We start from the raw sequence: 18,935 nt of genomic DNA, 5'->3' as shown, positions 1-18,935 counted from the left end.
TTGGCTCCAGAAGAAGAAAAGAAGTTGGGGAAAGACAATAATTACAGAGTAGGAAAATACCTTGCTGACCCAGAGAAATATCCAAATTTACAGACTGGAGGGACACAGAAGAGAAAAGAAAGCAGAAACATGTAGTCAGGAAACACTTGGATTCTGAGGTTAAAGAAAATCACCATCCAGTTTCTAGACAGAACAATTTATTGACAAAGGGGAATGGATTAGCTTGGCAGAGAACACTGCAAGTGGGAAGCCAAAAACCAAGGGTACCCAGACTCTCACACAGTGGAAAAGGCGTGTGTTTACCTGTCAGGGCAAAAGAAAAGTATCTGAGGCCAAGCTTGACAGCTTGAGTTCAGTCCCTGAGATCCACATGGTAGGAGAGATTGGGCTCTATAAGCAGTGGTGGCTCACACCTTTAATCCCAGCATTTGGGAGGCAGAGGCAGGCAGATCTCTGTGAGTTTGAGACCAGCCTGGTCTACAGAGCGAGTTCCAGGACAGGCTCCAAAGCTACACAGAGAAACCTTGTCTCAAAAAAAAAAAAAAAAAAATCAACAACAACAAAACCCAACAATAAGATAGATAGATAGATAGATAGATAGATGATAATTAAGAATACATTTTTGGGCTGCCAAGATGGCTTTGCTGGTAAATGTGACATCCTGAGTTCATTACCTGAGGAAACCACATGGTGGAAAGAGCTAATAGACTGACAAGTTGCACTCTGACCTACGCAAGTACACCCTGGTCATGAATGAACTCGTGCTTGTGCACATACACTTTTACACACGTGTGTGCAAACACACACACAATACACTATACATTTAAAAAATAATAGTTAAAATAAACATAAAATAATAAAATATTAAAGAAAATGTTCAGTCTTACTTTCTTTTCCTGTTGCTATGGTAAAATCCTCTGACAAAAGCGACTTAAGGAAAAAAAGAGTTTACTGGGTTCCACAGTACACGGTACTGTCCATGTTGGTGAGGAAGTGAAGAAGCAGGAGCCTGAAGCTGGTATATACACTGTCAGGAAGCTGAGACTGATGAGTGCATGCCATCTTGCCAGACCTCACTTAGTTTTTGAGACAGGATCTTGCTCTCTAACTCTGGCTGGGCTGGAGCTTTCCAACCTCCTGGTTCAGCTTTCCCACTGCTGGGGTTGGCTTCTGGTTTTGTTTTGTTTTAAGATTTATTTATTTGTTTGTTGTATACACAGTATTCTGTCTGCCTGTATGCCTGCATGCCAGAAGAGGGCACTAGATCTCATTACAGATGGCTGTGAGCCACCATGTGATTGCTGGAAATTGAACTCAGTGCCTCTGGAAGAGTAGCCAGTGCTCTTAACTGCTGAGCCATCTCTCCAGCCCTTGTTTTGATTTTTGACACAGTGTTTCTCTGTGTAGCCCTTGTTGTCCTGGAACTCACCCTGTAGACCAGGTTGGCTTTGAACTCACAGAGATTTGTCTTCCTCTGTCTCTGGAGTGCTAGGATCAAAGGTGTGCACCACCACTGCCTGGTTAGCTTCCCATTTTTTTTTTTAAATTAATGATTGCAATATAAAATAGAAACAATGTACATGATTTCACTCTTGTCAGATTGGCAAAGATTAAAAAGTTGACAAAAAGGCTGAAAGAGAGCTCAGTGGTTAAGAGCACTGACTACTTTGTTTTGATGACCCAGGCTCATTTGTCAGCGCCCACATGGCAACATTGTAATTCCAGTTCTGGGGACCTGGGGTCTTCTTTTGGTCTCTATGGGCAGCAGGTGAACATGTGTACAACTATATATGCAGGCAAAATACCCGTCCCTATAAAATAATAAAGTGAAATTTTAATTTAAAATTTTTGACAAAACCCAGGGTCATCAGGACCTGGGAATGAGCAATAGCACATTCCTCACACTCCCACATGTGCTATCTAAGGGAAGGTGGGCAGTATGGAAATGTTTGTCTTGTTTATTCATCTTATTCATTGTAATTTGTTTTATCTTTTAAAGATTTTAAAATGTTTTCATTATGTCTAATTATTCTAATTATTCATGTGCACATGTGAGTGTGTGTGTTGTGTGTGTGTGTGTGTGTCTGCATGTAGGTATCTGCAGGTGAGTGGAGGTCAGAGGTGTCAGATCCTCTTGAAGCTGGAGTGACACTGGGAACCAAACTCAACTCCTCTTCAAGAAGAGTGCATAGTCTTACTCCTCATTTTATTTCATTTCTGTGTGTATGGGTGTTTTGCCTGCATGTGTGTCTGCACACCATTCATGTGCCTTATTTTTATTTTTCATCAAGTGTTTGTATGTGTGTAAGTATACTGTGTATTCACTGCAGTGCATTGCCTACAGAGGCCAGAAGAGGGCATAAGATCTCCTAGAGCTGCAATAATAAGAGCAGCACAAACTTTTAATCTGTGACACACCTCTCCAGCCCCTCACAGAGCAATGTTTTAACTTTTTTTTTTGTTTTGTTTTGTTAGAAAATATTCATTTAGTATTTGGAAGTATATAGTGATAGAGAGATATACACTCAATTGTGTGTGTGGTTTGTGTGTGTGTGTGTGTGTGTGTATGAAAGGTACATAAGGCTGTTTGTCATATAGTTGTTTATAAGGCCACTTATTCACAAAGTCCATTTTCCCCAGGTGTGATGGCACACACCTCTGATCCCAGCACTTGGAAGACAGAGACAGGTGGATCTCAGTGAGTTTATAACCATCCTGGTCAACATAGCAAGTTTCAGTCTGGTCCTCGATGTAAATAGTAAGACCCTGCCTAAAAACAAAGTGAAATAAAACAAAAAACTCACAAAACAATAATGAGGTGGGTTTTCAACAAATAACGAGAATGAGTGAAAAGGGAGACAAAGATTTTATTGTTGCATGGGGAGCAGTAGAAAGAACCAGACACTTCTCAGATTTGGTGGCCCTTGCTCCTCGGAGTTGCCTCACATGTGGAAAGCCCTAGGTAAGAAGGTAACCTGTGCCCAGTCCACAGATGCTGATGAGTCATCCCATACTGAGTCTGTGGTCAGATGTCCACAGAGGTGTGTACCTGAGTCCCCTGGCAGGTCATGTGTGCTAGTCCCTGACTCCGAATGGGGTAGGGAGTGCAGTAAAGGAGCCCAGCCCTGGGCTTTGCAGGTAGAGAAGAGCTGATACCATCATCTGGACAGTGTGGTGCCTTGACTTCTAGGGATGGCAGGACCAAGATCGAGGTGTCACCAGCCCCCAGAATGTTGTCTGTGCCGTGGTGGAAGGGTAGATTGTGAGTGAGGTCACTTCTGATAACACACATTATGAGTCTAGATTATGAGTCCCCCTACCCCAGCCATGCCCTTTATCTATTGAATCAGAGCCCGAAAGGGCTGGCTGTTGGATTCCCTATCTCAGATGAGGGACTGGGAGAGGTTGTTGCCTTACCTGGGGCAAGGGACAGTGTCGCCGAGCATACCACTCCTGACAGTATAGGCTGACCTGGATGCCCTGGCCCAGAAAGAGCAAGGTCCACATGAGGACGTTCCAGGCTGGACCTGTGTGCCTGTCGTTCATGGTGAAGTTCAGCATCCCTAGAGTAGGAGACAGGCTGTCATCCCAGCTCCACATCGCCATGCTAGTCTCCTTTTGCCTTCCATGCTAGGGGCTGGGAAGTGATGTAACAGAAAGGAAATCCTCCCTCCCCAGACAAGATCTCGAATGCAGAAACTCTTGAAGGTCTCAAGGGACTGGGGGAAGCTCAGTTTGCCTCTCATTTTTTGAATCTTATGTTGTATTTCCCAGCCACACCAAGGTTTCCCTATTCCCTCCACAGCCCTTGGTCAAATGCTTCTCTGTAACTAGAAACCTCAGGATATGCCTGTTGCCTCCCAAGGCCACCCAGACCCAGCAGACTCCAGGACAGTTGAGCATCTCAAGAACAGCCAGGCCTCCTCCCGCCCACCAGATGCCTCTGCTCTCGGGTCAGAGGTTAAGCTCACCCCCGACCACAAGGAACTGCATCAGCATGACTGGGTAGAAGAAGCCCAGGACGAAGCAGAAGATGTACTCATGTACAACTGCAGATACCAGGAACACTCCCAGCATGGCCACCTTTCGGGCTCGCATGCCCAAGAGCTGGTGGGCGGGAAAGAGAATGAGCGACTGCCAGGCACCTTCTCCAAGAGTCCCTCCCTCTTTAAGAAGCCAGGAAGGAGTGGGATCCAATGGAAAAACGTGGGACTTGGGTTCAGAAGGGTCCACATCAGTCTCATTTAAGATTGTTGTTCTAATCTAGTGGACCTTAGCTATGATTTTATTATTATTACTATCGTTTTTATTTTGACAGTGTTGGAGATAAGATCTTATGCCTGCTGGGAAAGTGCTCTACTATTAAGATATGTCCCCAGTCTTGTTATTATTACTATTATTATTTATTTTTTTGAAACAGGGTCTCTCTATCTAGATGTCCTGTAACTCCATATGTAGACCAGACTGGCCCTGAGATCAAGGAGATCCTCCTGCCCCTGCCTCTCGAGTTCTGGGATTAAAGGCGTGTGCCACCATACCTGTCCCCAAACCTTATTTTTTGTGTGCATGTTTATGTTTTTTTTTTTTTTTTCTTTTTCTTTAATTTGAGACAGGGTTTCTCTGTAGCTTTGGAGTCTATCCTGGAACTCATTCTGTAGACCAGGCCAGCCTTGAACTCACAGAGAAGAACCACCTGTCTCTGCCTCCTGAGTGCTGGGACTAAAGGCGTGCGCCACCAACACCCGACTGCATGTTTATGTTTTATGTACAAGTGCATATGCAGGCCAGAGGACAGTGGTGCCTTTTTGTGTTTTGGAGACAAGGACTTGTATGTCTGAAACTCACCAGTAGGCCAGAATGACTGGCTAGCAAGCTCCACATATCTGTCCTTGTATCTGAACAGCTTTAGTGGGGCAAAATAGAAGGAGAGGGCACCCAAGGAAGTGCCCTTGCTGGGACTGTGAGAGTGGAGGAGTATGCACAGCTCATACCCATAGCCCATCTTGATATATGTAGCTGTACAGCCAGTCATGGACCACCACGTTCCAGGTGCGGTAGTAGTTGGAGAAGGAAGTAGAGTTCCACCAGTCCTAGGGAGGGTGTGGATTTGGGGAGGAATAGAGGTGAGATCTCAGGCCCCAACTACTGCTGTGTCCCACACCCACCCCATCTGTATTCTCTCAGAAGGGCTGGCTGTTGGCCAAAAAGAAACAGCAAGACTCTCCCAGCTCCCTCTTTCAGTCTGGGGCCCTCCCCATTGTCTATCCACTCAAGAGAAAGGTTCTTGACACACCATCCACACAAAAGCAGTCAGCCCTGCTGCTCAGAGGTGTAGGAGTGGCATCGTCCCCACACCCTGAGGCCCACAGTGCTCATGCAGGAGACCAAAAGCACTGGAAGGTGACATCCACTGTAGCTACCCTCCCCTTGGTCAACTTCCCCAACTACTGCTTTCAGTGGGCCCCAGTCCAAGCCGCACCCGGTAGAACATCCTGTCTCCAAATCGCAGCATCTCGGCGAAGGCGTTGAGCCAGCAGTGCAGGAAGGCGAAGAAGATGAGGAGCAGCATGAAGATGCCTGGCGGGCAGGACAAGAGGTGCAGCCCCGCAGCCCTGGGCTCTTGAGAGCCTTTGCCCAGCCATCAGGGCCCCAACACTTAGCAAGCATTCATTCACTCATCATCATGCATTCTTTAATTTACATGTTTGCTGGTATGCTTAATATCTACTTTATGCCTGAAAATCAGAAATATAGACTCACAATGTCCCTGACCTCTAGAAATTCATAATACTGAGACAGACACACAGAAGCTGAAACCCGTGTTCAGATCAAGGTCGGGTATAATAGGAACTAATGATCACGACAACCAGGGATGTTCCAGAGGATAAATACAGAATACGGAGTGAGCTAAAAGGACTTTGGCTATGAGTCAATGTACCTGTAGTCCCAACTACTGGAGAGACTGAGACAGGAGGATCACATGAGTCAAAGGGCTAAAGGTAGCAACATAGCAAGGCCCTATCTCAAATAAATAAAAAAAAATACAAAGTATCTGCAATAAAAGAAAAATTAGAAAAGGAAAAGAGGGGGAGAGAGAAGCTTCCCAGAAAGGGGAGCAGCTTAGCATGGGACTCCGGAAAGGAGCCTGATTCCATAGCTGCAAAGTAGAGAAAAGCCTGGTATGGCAAGCCTGCAAAACTAGCTACTTGCAATAATGAGCCAAGAGAATTGAGTTTAAGGCCAGCCTAGGTAGGGGGTGTTTAAAAAACAAGCAAACAAACATAAAAAAGAAAGAGGAAGGGAGGGAGGAAGAAAGGGAGAAAGGGAGGGAGGGAGGAAGGAAGGAAATCTGGGCAGTGGTGGCATAGGCCTTTAATTCTAGCACTTGGGAGGCTGAACAGGTGGATCTCTGTGTGTTTGAAACCAGCCTGGTCTACACAGTGACTTTCAGGACAGGCTCCAAAGCTACACAGTGTAGAAGGAAGGCAGGAAGGGCTTTTTGTTTGGTTTTGGGTTTTGGGTTTTGGTTTTTGGAGACAGGGTTTCTCTGTATTGTTGTGGAGCCTGTCCTGGAACTCGCTCTGTAAACCAGGCTGGGCTCGAACTTCATAGCCATCCGCCTGCCTCTGCCTCCCATGTGCTGGGACTAAAGGCGTGCTTCACCAGTGCCCGGCTAGGAAGGGTTTTTGCAGCAGGGTCATGGGTAATTAATTTGCAGGAGGGACTTCATCTGGGCGGCAAAGCCAGGCCCAAGGGGTGAGGGGGAACAAGTGGTGGGGAGCTAGATTTCCAGGCTACATGAAGATGGTGGCAATGAACATGGACAGGAGGGGGCAGATCTGTAAGGGATTCACAGAAAGACAGAGTGAGGCCTGTCCTGAAAGGATTTCCCCAGGGCAGGGCACAGCCTTTCCCCACCATGATGCATGATGAAGGTCTTACCTGGGCCTGTGGCGTGCAAGATGGAGAGAAGCAGGGCACGAGTGCTGAATGGTTCCCGGCTCATATTGGCAAAGACCGGGACACAAAGGCGGCCCAGGATGAAGCAGGCATAGAGCACACAGCCCAGGGCCTGTAGACAGTAGGACACATGGTTTTGACCTCCTTCCCAGCCTCCCTTACTTCCAAGGCACCATGAATCATAGCTGGCCATCTTCTACCCCATCTTCTGACCTGGGCAAAGTTCTTGGCCACATAATTCCACCTGATGCTAGGTGTCCTGCAGCAGAGATAGAAGAACATGATTATCTTCCTTTTATGTCATTCACTGCTTAGGCCTTCAGCCCTCTCGCTGAGGCTCCTTCCAGAGTGGATTCCCTGGGGTTGCGGGGGTCTAGAACACTTTGGATTTCCCAGAGCAAACACAGTAAGTAGACATTTAGTTTGAGTATCACTGAAGGGGCCCAACCATACACCATTTCTGGAGTGTGGAGGACAGAACTGGGTTGATTGCTCAGGACAGTGGATCATGGGAATGTGCAGGGCAACGGAAGGGAGAACCTGTTTTCCCTTCACTTCCTTTTGAACAAGTGGCCAGTACCTGTGAGAGAAGGCACCACCCTCAGTAGGCCTGGGCATTTGGGGAGGGGCAGCAAGGTCTCACCTGGGGTATACCTCTCTGTAGATGAGTGTAGGGCAGAAGAGGAAGTAGAGGTAGCTGGAGAAACTAGGAGCACTGCCACCCTTACCTGGGCAGGAATGAAAAGGCTGTGTTAGCACAGGGTGGAGAGACCTGAGTTAGCATGGGAAGGGGTCCAGGGTGTGCCTTCAAAGGGGCTGAACTCAATCACATGATCACATTGCAGACTGCCTTTGCAGACCTGCTGTGCCAGAGTTTGATTAGGCAGCCACAGCCCATTCTCCTTCCCTTCTATCCTGATTTCCTCTAAGAAGGTTCTCTTGTCCCTGCCTTTCCAGATTGGGTCTGGGAACCAGAAAGGCCCAGAAGGTCTGGATAATGGAGTTGTTCTCTCAGAAGAGGCCTGAGAATGCTCATGACAAGGCCATTTAGTCCAGCTCAGGGTCAGGTCTGTGTCTGCTGGACACAGCTAGCAAAAGCAGAGCTTTGCATCTTCTGGTTTCATTCAAGCAGCCAGGAGGTTCCAGAACACAATGGGTCAGCAGGACACCTCACCTACAACACAAAGAATCCCAGGGACAGTCTCTCTCAGGAAGGAGTAGCTTTTCATCAGGAACCTGACCTGTAGTGAAAGAGAACAAATTGCTGTGTAGCTCTGCGAAAATCAGTTGACCTCTCTGTACTCAGATTTACCAGAGAGGCAAAACCAATCAAGACCTGCCTGGCAGGGATCAACATTTCTCTCCTTCCTCCTTTACTTCCCTTCCCTTCCCCTCCTCTCCCCTCCCCTCCCCTCCCCTGCTCTCCCCTCTCCTCCCCTTCCTCCCTCTCTTCCTCCCTCCCTCCTTCTCTCCTTCCCATTTTTGGTTTTATCTAGACAGGTTTTCTCTGTGTAGCCCTGTAACTCACTCTGTAGACCAGGCTGCCCTTGAACTCACAGAGATCCACCTGCTTCGCCTCCCAGGTGCTGGGATTAAAAGTGTATACAACCATGGCCTGGCTAACATTTCCTATTTTTGTCGTATGACTTTAAAAATTGCTTAACATAGACAGTGTTAGGACAAAGGGTAAAGGGAGACAGGGACAGTCTTCACCTCACCAGCTCTCTGCAGAGTCAATGTTACCTAGCAACCTCATTGTACTTTTCTCAGAGTCACAGGCTCACCAAACTCCAGGCTATACCAGTGCCCTGTGGACCTGGTCTCAGAGTTCCTCAGGGTCCTCACCTGCTCAAAGACTAGCACGCATTTCGAGGCAGGCGGAAGCTGATGCTTCACTGCCACATGGACTGGGAGGATGCAGAGCATCGCTCCATGGGCAGCCAGCAGAACACAGCCCAGGCCAGCCCCCAGCATCCAGGTGAACCCAGCACGTGGCCTGGCCCACAGCCTCAGGGTCTGGTAGGGCACTAGCAGTGTGGACAGGAACATGGGAACCCAGGTCATCAGGGCCAAGGGCAGCTGTCCGAAGCTAAAGATGAGTAGGTCAAACTCCAGCATTAGCCTAGGAGAGAGGAAGGGAAGACAGTAACCTAGGCAAACAAAGGGGTTTATGTTGTGGAATGTTATTTTAACTGGGCAAAGATATGTTACATTTGTTTCTGCTGCATTTGTTTAATTATGAAAAGATTGCATTTGTTTCACTTTGCCTGCCTAAGGCACCTGATTGGTCCAATAAAGAGCTGAATGGCCAATAGCTAGGCAGGAGAAAGGATAGGTGGGGCTAGCTGGCAGAGAAAATAAGCTCTAGAGGAGAAAGATGATAGAGGAGGAGAGAATAGGCAAGAAGCCAGACAGACACCAGCCAGCAGACATAGAGGAGGCATTGAAAGTAAGATATACAGAAGTAAGAAAGATAATAAGCCTGAGTCAAAAGGTGAAGAGAAACAGGTTCATTTAAGTTAAAAGAGCTAGCCAGAAATGTGTCTAAGCTAGTCCGAGGATTCAAAACTAATAAGTCTCTGTGTCATGATTTGGGAACTAGTTGGTGACCAAAATGAAAAAGTCTGGTACAGGTTTGTTTTTGCTTTATTTTTCTAGACATTTTAATCCCTATAATAATGCTCTCATTCTTTTTGTTTTGTTTTTCATTTGAGATAACCTTGTATTATATGGCCCTGGCTGACTTGAAACTTTCTATGTAGAGCAAGCTGGCTTGAACTCATGGAGATCCACCTGCCTCAACCGCCTGACTGCTTGGATTAAAGATGTATATTACTCATAATTAATAGTAGACATTTTACTAGAGGGAAGGGCTGTAGCTGAACCTGTGGTCCCTTCATCCTCTCCCACTTACAACTTCTTAAGCCTGTCTTTGGGATAGATTGAGAACATGAAAATACAGACCTCCAAGGGAGGATCTTCCTCTGAGGATTGTGTCTGTTGATCTCCTCTAAGAGTTAGGAGGTGGCTCAAAAGTAGGAATGGGTTTTACCCTCACTTATCTAGACCCAGGGTTTGTCCTTGGTAGAAAGTCAGTGTAAGTTACCTGAACTGAGTAGTTGAGAGTGAGAGCAGAGCAAGAGAGTGTATGTGTGAGAGAGAGAGAAAGAGAGAGAGAGCACTTACATTTGTTTTAAAGCAAGATTACCACGGAGAATCATTTGAGAGCAAGTGGGTCATCCAAGATTAGGGAAAGAAGGCTCAAACAGTTGTGGGAGGTAGGGCAGGGCATCTGATCAGGTCATTGTATCTGTGGGAGGGACCTACCTGCCCTCATCAATGAAGTCGATGGCCAGGGTACTGATGATCAAGACACATAAACCCGCGATGAACATGTGGTAGATGGTTCGGAAATGCTGCACCTCCATCAGCTCACTGGAAGAAAGGAGCCTGAGGGTCAGCGTGGAAGGGTCTTCAGCAGCCTGCAGAGGAGCTCAGGACTTTACCCTAGGTGTGGGGCTCAGGAATCCAGAACTCCCAGCTGAGGGCAAGCCTGCAGCTGGGGCATCTCTGCCTGCTGATTTGTCCCCTTCCATAACACTAAGGCAGAGGCCTCTCCAGACCCTCCCTGCAGACCATCGAAGCCTATGCATGAGAACTGTGATCTCTGTGGGACTCCCAGACAAAGCTTTTCTTCTTGTCCCCTGTCCTCTCCCCAACTTACTCGAGCAGTGACTTTCGGGTGATGAAAACTTTCCGTTTCACATGGGATAACTCCTGGGTCCTAGATTGAGACAGTTTTCAGAACCAGGCCCCAATGAAAGAGAGTAGAGGGCAGAGCCCCGTGGAAGGTAAAAACAAGCAGTAGTGGTAGCAGGAGAAGGTCAGGGTTGGGGCAGAGCAAGACCTGAAAGATGGAGGCCAGTGCCGTGAAGACCAGGTAATCAGGAGAGCAGATGGAATGCTGAAGCCAGGGTGGCACCAAGACTGGCAAAGGGGCAGGGGTACAGCTGGAAGAGCACCTGTGTAGGTGTTCACACTCACTTGTTTGTGGTATCTGGGGCAGTAGAGGTTCTGTCTTGGGGGTAGGCTTGCACAGCCTCCCACATGGCCTGATCCAACAGCTCTGCCAGCTGTCTCTGTGCTTGTTCCAGAAACTGGGCCTTCACAACCTATATGACAAAGCCAGGCTAGAGCCCATTGTCCCTCCTGTCAGCCATTCCTTTCTTGTCACACAATTACTGGGCTTCTCTCTGCACCATGTAGTGTTAAGTGCTAGGAACAGGAAGAGGTAAGCATGGCCCCAGAGCTTCCCCAGCCTTTGTCTGTCTTCTTGGGGCAACTGTGAGGACAAAGAACCTCAGAAGAAGCTGAATGTGGTAGCATATGCCTGTAATCCCAGCTACTCAGAGGAGGGTGACACGTTCTAGTCCAGTTTGAGTGAATGATTCATCCCAAAGGAAGAAAAAAGAATGACAGCTGGAGGGAACTGTCTCTCAATCCTCTCAACCCCCACTCTCTAACCCTGAACTCTACCTAGGCTAACAGTAAGCTCTCACCAGCTGTCCTTGCCCAAAGACCTATGTTTTAAACAACTCCATCTCAGCCCAATTATTTTCCTCTTTTTGTGTTTTGTTTGTTTGTTTTTTGAGACAGGGTTTCTCTGTGTAGCACTGGCTATCCTGGAACTCTCTCTGTAGACCAGGCTGGCCTTGAACTCAGAGTTCTGCCTGAGTGCTGGGATTAAAGTATGTGCCACCATCACCTTGTTAGCCTGATTCTTTTTAATGTATAGGATGTAAACAAACTTGACAGATTATTTTTAAATTGGGGGGAGGCAGCGGGATCTAGGTTAGCAGTATCTGAACAATGTTACCACAAATTTAATTGAGGTTTTAAAATATTTATACAAAAACTGGGGCTGGTGAGATGGCCCAGAAGGCAAAAGCATTTAAAACATTTACTGTGCAAGCTTATGACTTGATTTTGTTCCTGAACCCTCTCTCTCTCTCACACACACACACACACTACTACTATTAATTTTTAAAAAAGAGGTTTTATCTCTGATTATTAAAAAAAAAAGCTAAGCAGTAACTAGTGATTTAAGCCTCAACACTGCCTTCCAGTTAACCTTAATTCTGTCAGCTTGAAAACTTTTTTTTTTTTGAGACAGGGTTTCTCTGTGTAGCCTTGGCTGTCCTTACATTTGTTACATAGACCGGAGTGGCCTTAAACTCTAACTCAGAGATTTGCCCACCTCTACCTCCCAAGTGCTGGGACTAAAGGGGTGTGCCACAGCACCTTTTATTTCTTAGGGTCTCATGTAGCCCAGGATGACCCCAAACTTCTGAGTCTCCTGTCTCTACTTCCCAAGCGCTGAGATTATAGTTGTATGCTGTTACATTGGGTTTATGTGGTGCTAGGACTAAGCCCAGTCTTTATTATACTAGGTTAGCACTCTACCAACTGAACTACAACCCCAGCCCAGACCTGTCCTCTGTGACCCCTCACCTCCATATGTCGGGTCCATTGCACCAAGTCTGGGGCTCTGCGCTGCGTCTTAGTGTTTCCTAGGGGGAAGAACCAAAAGGAACACATGAGAGGGAGGAGTTAGGGCTCCAGTCAGAGCTGACCTTGATCTGGAAAATGCTCTCTATGCTCACCAGTCTCTCTGTTCCCAATCAATATTTAGAATCATGAGTAGAGCCACAAAAAGGGGGAGTGATACGTGCAGTGAATGAGGCCATTGGCAAGAAAAAGCCTGATGCAATTGCTGGAAACAAAGAGCCCAGAAAAACGGGGAAGTACTCCATTCAACCTTAAGGAAGGCAAGGCCACGCTCTGAGTATCTCTTTCCTCCATCGTCAGTCTCAGTAGTGTGAGGAACAGTGCAGAAAATGCCCTCTCTGGCTTCCCAGGAGAGCAAGGAAGGAAGTTTCAGCAGCACAGCTAACTCTAAGCCTGAGGTGGGTACCTCAGGCTGGCGTGGCAAGGCGGGGTGGGGGCTCACCTTCTCCACAGGCGCCCTTCTTCTGTTCCTCTCCCAGCCCTTTTCTTCTCCGCAGCTGGGACCCATTTGGTTCCATGGTGCCAGTGTGGAGCGGGCAGCAGACAGCTAGCTGTTTTTGTCTTCTTCCTTTCCTACCTACGGAGCTCTTATCCCACTCGGAGATCTGACAACTGCAGAGACTAAAGTCCTTTCTGGAGGGGGCTGGGGGTTAGATAGGTTATCTGAAGGCCGTGCTTCTCAGATCTTGGCTCTGCTCTATTTGCTGCATGTCACAGCCCCTCTACCCCCAACCTCGTTGGCCAGCTTCATGCTTGCTGTCTCACTTTCAGGAGTGAATCTGTGCCTAAGGCTGGGAGGGGGACTTTGCCTTCTTCCCGAGGCTTATCACCTAGCATGGCGCCTCCTGGCTCTCTCTACGAAGACTGAAGGTCAGGGAGGGGCAGAAACATCTTCATGTACCTTGTATTGAGCTTTCAGAGGGCACACGATGAGAACTGTAGTTACATGTGTGCAACGCTATTTTCTTGCAGGGTTATGTTTGTGACTCGTGTGATGTTGAGGTCGCTCAAGAAATTCTAGGCAGCACTGGCCCCTGAATCTCAGTCAGCTCTCTCTACACCTTGGGTTCCATGTAAGCAGTAAGGTCAGAAACACTTACTCAACACTAAATAGTGCCCGGATTGTCATGCCCCCCTTTGCCATTCCCTTCCTATCCTATGTAACTTCAGGAAAGTGACCCAAACTTTTTAAGGTTCTGGGGGGGGGGATGGGGCAAAAAGGCCCTGCCTCATTAGGTGAGTGCCAGCACAAATAATGTAATCTGGGTAAACCACATAGAGTCTTTTTGGTAGGAAGTAGGACCAGTAAGTGCTTTTGGGACTTCCCTCTATGGCAAATTCCTGCTGGGGATTAACCATTAATCCTTCTCCTCTATCAGTCCAAAGATCAGCGGTAGAAACAAGGTTGCAGTCACCAGAATCTCACCAGTAACCAGGTGCTGCAATACTGATTTGCAGGCCATGATCTCAGTCAGTCCTCACAAGGGAACTCCAGGTGGGTATCTGGGTGAGGTTAGAGGGCTTGAGGCCTATGGCAGTGGCAGCCTACTGCATTCTTAGGACAGTGTAGGAGACTGACAGTGGTCGACTGGGAAGGTAGGACTATCATGAGTAATGGTAGAAAGAGAGCCAGGAGCTCCAGTGCTGTAAGCGATGGACACAGAGACATACACCGGAGATTCCCCAACACAGCTTTACTAGTTCCCCAAGCCAATAACAATTTTTCTAACTAAATGTGTAAAGGCCCAAGGGTGAGGAGAACAGTGGGGCAGGGCCTGAAGGTAGGACATGAGGCACAAAGCCCCTGGTGACTCCATACACAGCTCGGACGGACGACAGCCCTGCACTCTTGACAGTACCCTGGACTCCCATGCTGCTTTAGCCACTGCTCTTGGCAGAGCACTGAGAGCTCCCATGACCATCCGGAGACGCTGGCAAGGGCCGGCCCAGCGGATCCACACACCAGCAGGGACCACGGCGATTCCCCTGAGAGGACCGGCACTGGGGAGAGAGGCACAGGTCAGGGTGTGAGGTCTGAGGCTTCGAGAAGGAGGAAAGTCTGAGAGTTTTTGGTCCCTTGACCTACTAAATAGAGCCCACCCTGCTAAGCCAGAACAATAGTTTCCAAAAGGCAGTTCTGTTCCCAGCTCAACAGTGCCTGCATCACTTTTGTGTTAGAAGTGGGTGTTGTCACCCTAACCCAGAAGGCTGAGTGTGAAACTGCAGATTGGGTCATGTCCCAGGTCATCCCCCAGCCCCCCACCCCACCAGCTCATACACCTTCAGAAGATTCCCGGAGCCCTTCTTTGACAGCCATTGAGAGTCCTCTGCCTAGAGGAGACTTAAGTCCTCTACTGAAATGGTTGGCCTTTCTTTCTTTTTCTCTCTCTCCTTTTCTTCCTCCCTCCCTTCCTTCCTTCCCTTTCAAATCATACTAGAGACTGAGCCCAGGGCATTGCTAAGCAAAGCTTTACCAATGAACTATAAACGACTTCTCATTTTACTCTTTATTTTGAGACAGAGGCTCACACTAAGTTTGTAGACCAGGCAGGCCTTGAACTTATAATATATCTTCCCGACTCTTTTCATGTCTATGTGGGTTTTAAGTTGGAAGATCTGGAAGGCAGGGGAAGTAGTTTGTGTGTCTGTCCTGGTTTGTTTGTTTTTGAGACAGGGACTCCCTCCTGGCCTCTCAGCAAGCACCAGCACACCCAGCAGCTTTTAAACATCTTATTTGCAGCTTGGTAAGTACCCTTTCTCCATCCTGTCAGGGAATTGCAAAGAGGAGAGGAGGCCTCTTCTCACCTGCTGCTTTCTGTAGAAGCCTCTGAGGTCACAATTGGGCATGTAGAGCCCGTGTGCCCCCCCTCGGAAGATCTCAGTCTGGAGACTCTGCAGTACTGAGTCCAAGTGTCTTCTGCAAGGGCCCTGGAGAGGAACAGGGGTGGGTGGGGGCGGTGCTCAGAATTCCAGGAGCCTGCCTGGTCCATGGAGCTGTCTCCAATGGAAGTCTCCAGCCCTCTGCCTCCCTACCAACCCTGCACGCACCATCTCAGTGTCATGAACACCCCCTGGATTGGGCCTTATAGGGGTGGTGGAGGTCCCTGGATTCTTCTGCCGGTCTCTGTGGCTTGTGTCACGTTGGCGGGAGGTACCTCCATGGGGTTTACTTTCCTTTGTTGTCTCCTCTGAGGCCATAAGAAGAATGGGAGAAGGAATCAGAAATCTGTCAAGGCCAAGAACTAGCTCTGCACAAGCCTTGGTCCATTTCTACTGGTTAAAGTAAGAGCAACTGATGACTTTGTGAACTAAAAGTAACCAGTTTTTCTCCTAGCCTCATCCTGGCTGCTGTTCCTTCCTGTGACACACACTTACACTATTGAGTATGGTGGCATATATGTATAATCCCGGCATTTGGGAGGCTTAGGTGAGAGGATTGCCTGCCACAAGCTCAAGGCCAGTCTGGCCTACTCAACACTGGAGAGACTGGTCAGCAGTTAAGGGCAGTGGCTGCTCTTCCAGAGGACCAGAGACCAATTCCCAGCTCACAGCAGCTGTCTGTGACTCCAGCTGCAGAGGATCCAGCTCCCTTTTGGCACCTATGTGGTACAGAGACACACATGCAGGCAAAATACCCACACATGTGAAATATAGGTAATATAGACACTACAGATAATATTTCCCAGAGCAACCGCTCCCCACTTCCCCCCACCTCCCCACACACAGGGTTTCTCTGTGTAGGCTTGGCTGTCCTGGAACTAGCTCTGTAGACCAGGCTGGCCTCAAACTCACAGAGATCCACCAGTCTTATAAAGGAGAACATTTGGAAAGCAAAAACTCAGAGTGAACACAAAGCACTATTGGTTTTTACCAGCCATTAGGCTTCCTGTGAAAAGACCTGCCTATTCCACTAGAGTCCAGAAGAGGGCTCATCAAGCCAGGGAGATGAGAGGTGGGGGTTGGGGAGGAGGTGGGGGAAGAGAAAGAGAGTCATTAGGGACCCAATGGAATGTGTGTCCCTGTTGTGACCTATCCGGTGACTCAGTCTGCTCCTCCCAGGCCTGAGATATTATTATTATAAGGGCTCTACACAGGGACCTCTTTCTTTTTGTCCCAGTTCAACTCTAGTGGTCCAGAAGCATCTGTATTCAACCCTTAACCAGGATGCATTGAAGGCTACGAAGGGGCAGGAAATAAGAGGTTTCCAACCTGCATGTTGTGCCTGGTTCTGCAGAGTTTCTGAATGCTCTGGGGGAGGGTTCAGGACTGGGAAGGGGTGACAGAAGTAAGCAAGGGCTAGGGAAAGGATGGCAACATGACAAAAGATAAACTCTCATACCCTTATTCCCTGGGTAACGCATCCTCCTCAGACCTTGTGCCTCTTTCCCTGCATTTAGTGCCAAACTGTAATGATCTTCAAATTGCCTTTTCCAACCAAAACACACCAAAGAGGAGCCCTGGAAGCCTGGGCTCTGACACTAGAGAATCAGACTCCAACCAGCCTCCCTCCCCCATGTGTGAGAGCATGTGTGCACGATTGGGATAGGGTCTCATGTAGTTTAGGCTGGCCTGGCATTACATAGCCAAGGATGATGCTGAGCTGGCATCCCTGCCTCCACCTCCCGCGTGCTGGTGCTAGAATTACAGACAGGCAACAAACACTATGCTCAGTGATCCAAGTTCGCTTCTAATCCCTTTCTATGGGAAAACCAAGAACTCTTACTATCTTCCAGTTTCCATTGCTTCCCCACCCCCCATCTTTTGGGTGCTGACTCACCCTTGTCCCACCCACCCAATGATTCAGTCTCCTGGGCTCATCCCTGGGGTAGGGTGGGACAGGGAGGGCATCCAGTTCCGACCAGGTTTAAATAATAAGTCTGATTTGGCAGAATCCTTCTTTTCCCACCTCCTTGACTCTCCCCAGGCCCTCTGTCCCCTTTCTAGCCTGATACTACTCAGTATCTTCTAGACTTCAGGGATCAGGTGCTTCCAGCACTGGCACTGAAAGGGGAGCAGGCGACATTTTCTGAAGTTCCCTTTTCTCCTCCTCCATATGCAGTCCAGGTCCTGTCTCCAGTGTGGGCCACTTAGAGTGATGGAGATGCGCCTGCGGCGGCACTCCCCATCTTCCTTTTATATATGTCCCCTTCCCTCAGGAGAAAATAAATAAGGGAAAGAGAGAGTGGAGAGTTCGGATATCCCCTTTTCTTATTCTCAGGTGTCACTAGCCCAATGCAGCCTCTTAGTTGTTCCCTGTTCTTTCCTTTTCGCGATCCACTCAAGACCTGGGAGGAACTAATGGGCGGGTCCCAGGGGCTCAAAGAAGCTGCCCACCTGCATCGATCCAGATTCCTGCCAGGAGAGAGTAACTTCTCCTATCTCAGGTGGGCAGATGAAAGTGGGATGGGACATGAACTCACCCGACGGCCCCCTGGCGCGGTGACAGCGGCCGTGGCCCATCAACAACGCTCTCAAAGGCGCCTCTTCGTTCTCTCGTGGTTGGCACTGCAGTCCTGGGGCGCACTTAGGGATGTAGACCCCGCACGGTTGCCCCTCTCTCCTGAGACAGCCCCCGGCGGCTTCTGCACAGCTCTCTGCAGGCGACCCCGCATCTTCCTCCTCCACGCAGCTCCCGCGACAGCTGGTCTGCACCCCTGACCCGCAGCCAGGACACCGTGTTAAGGCGGACCCTGAGCTCGCAGCGAGCAACAGAGTTAGCATCAGCAGCAGCGGCTGAGGAGGCAGCCTGTCCCGGGTCATGGTCAGAGTTTTTGCCCAGTGCACTCTTTCCAGAGAGTGTAGTTCAAATGCTGCAGACCGCTGCTCCAGCAGCTCTTAAAAGCCCCTCCCTTAAAAGCCAGGTGAAGTGGGAGGGGAAGGGGCAGGGGCATTCCCCAAACTGGGTGGACTGTAGGGCCACCCACCTGGGTCCGATAGGCTTTTCCCTCCCTCCTTCTTCTCAGCTGTTTACTTCCCAAATTGTTCTGATTTTCCCCCCTTGCTTTGTTCCTGGGAATCTCGCCCGGAATTTGGGAGCTGTACATCTGGCTAAAGGGGACTGTGGGATAGGGAGGAGTGAAAGGAAAGACAGTGAATGCTGAAATCCTGTTAGCATGCGCGTGTATGCACAGGAAAAAGAAGGGAAGTACCCATAGGTACTCCTGCAGATGAGGAGATGGGGGGGGGGGGTCAGCTAAATGAGAACTGAGGAGGAATCTGGTGGGGAGTAAATGCATCCAGGCAAAAGCTCTTGCCAGGGGCAAGAAGTAGACCTAGAGAGGAGGGAGAGAATCAAGTGGGGAAGAGGCAACATAAAGTCTCCTGGCCTCAAAACAAAAAAGACAGAGACTCTAGTCTGTGGGAAGATGACAGAAAAGGGTGAAGGAGCTGCGGTGAAATGAGGGAAG

At 48.7% G+C, this 18,935-nt stretch overlaps 2 protein-coding genes across 2 annotated transcripts; both read right to left on the bottom strand.

Annotated features, from left to right (window-relative positions):
* Positions 1–3,057: 3,057 nt before the first annotated feature.
* Positions 3,058–13,302, bottom strand: Soat2 (sterol O-acyltransferase 2). Its single transcript, XM_051190017.1, has 15 exons — positions 12,971–13,302; positions 12,472–12,530; positions 11,005–11,132; positions 10,685–10,744; positions 10,288–10,395; positions 8,806–9,082; positions 8,135–8,201; positions 7,604–7,688; positions 7,174–7,219; positions 6,943–7,072; positions 5,480–5,577; positions 4,992–5,090; positions 3,972–4,107; positions 3,418–3,563; positions 3,058–3,237 (listed from the first exon to the last, which is right to left on the bottom strand). Exons 1-15 carry the CDS (start codon positions 13,044–13,046, stop codon positions 3,187–3,189), a joined length of 1,566 nt encoding a protein of 521 aa, XP_051045974.1. The 5' UTR covers positions 13,047–13,302; the 3' UTR covers positions 3,058–3,186.
* A 905-nt stretch (positions 13,303–14,207) lies between these two features.
* Igfbp6 (insulin like growth factor binding protein 6) lies at positions 14,208–18,470 on the bottom strand. The gene is made up of 4 exons (XM_051190008.1): positions 17,949–18,470; positions 15,577–15,716; positions 15,334–15,456; positions 14,208–14,529 (listed from the first exon to the last, which is right to left on the bottom strand). The coding sequence occupies exons 1-4, from the start codon at positions 18,286–18,288 to the stop codon at positions 14,407–14,409; spliced, it is 726 nt and encodes a 241-aa protein (XP_051045965.1). The 5' UTR covers positions 18,289–18,470; the 3' UTR covers positions 14,208–14,406.
* Between the last annotated feature and the right edge of the window lie 465 nt (positions 18,471–18,935).

The sequence above is a fragment of the Phodopus roborovskii genome, unplaced genomic scaffold (genome assembly GCF_943737965.1).
Source record: "Phodopus roborovskii unplaced genomic scaffold, PHOROB, whole genome shotgun sequence".
Lineage (NCBI taxonomy): Eukaryota > Metazoa > Chordata > Mammalia > Rodentia > Cricetidae > Phodopus > Phodopus roborovskii.
The sequence above is the reverse complement of the archived record's forward strand: the minus strand, read 5'-3'. Positions and strand labels throughout refer to the sequence as shown.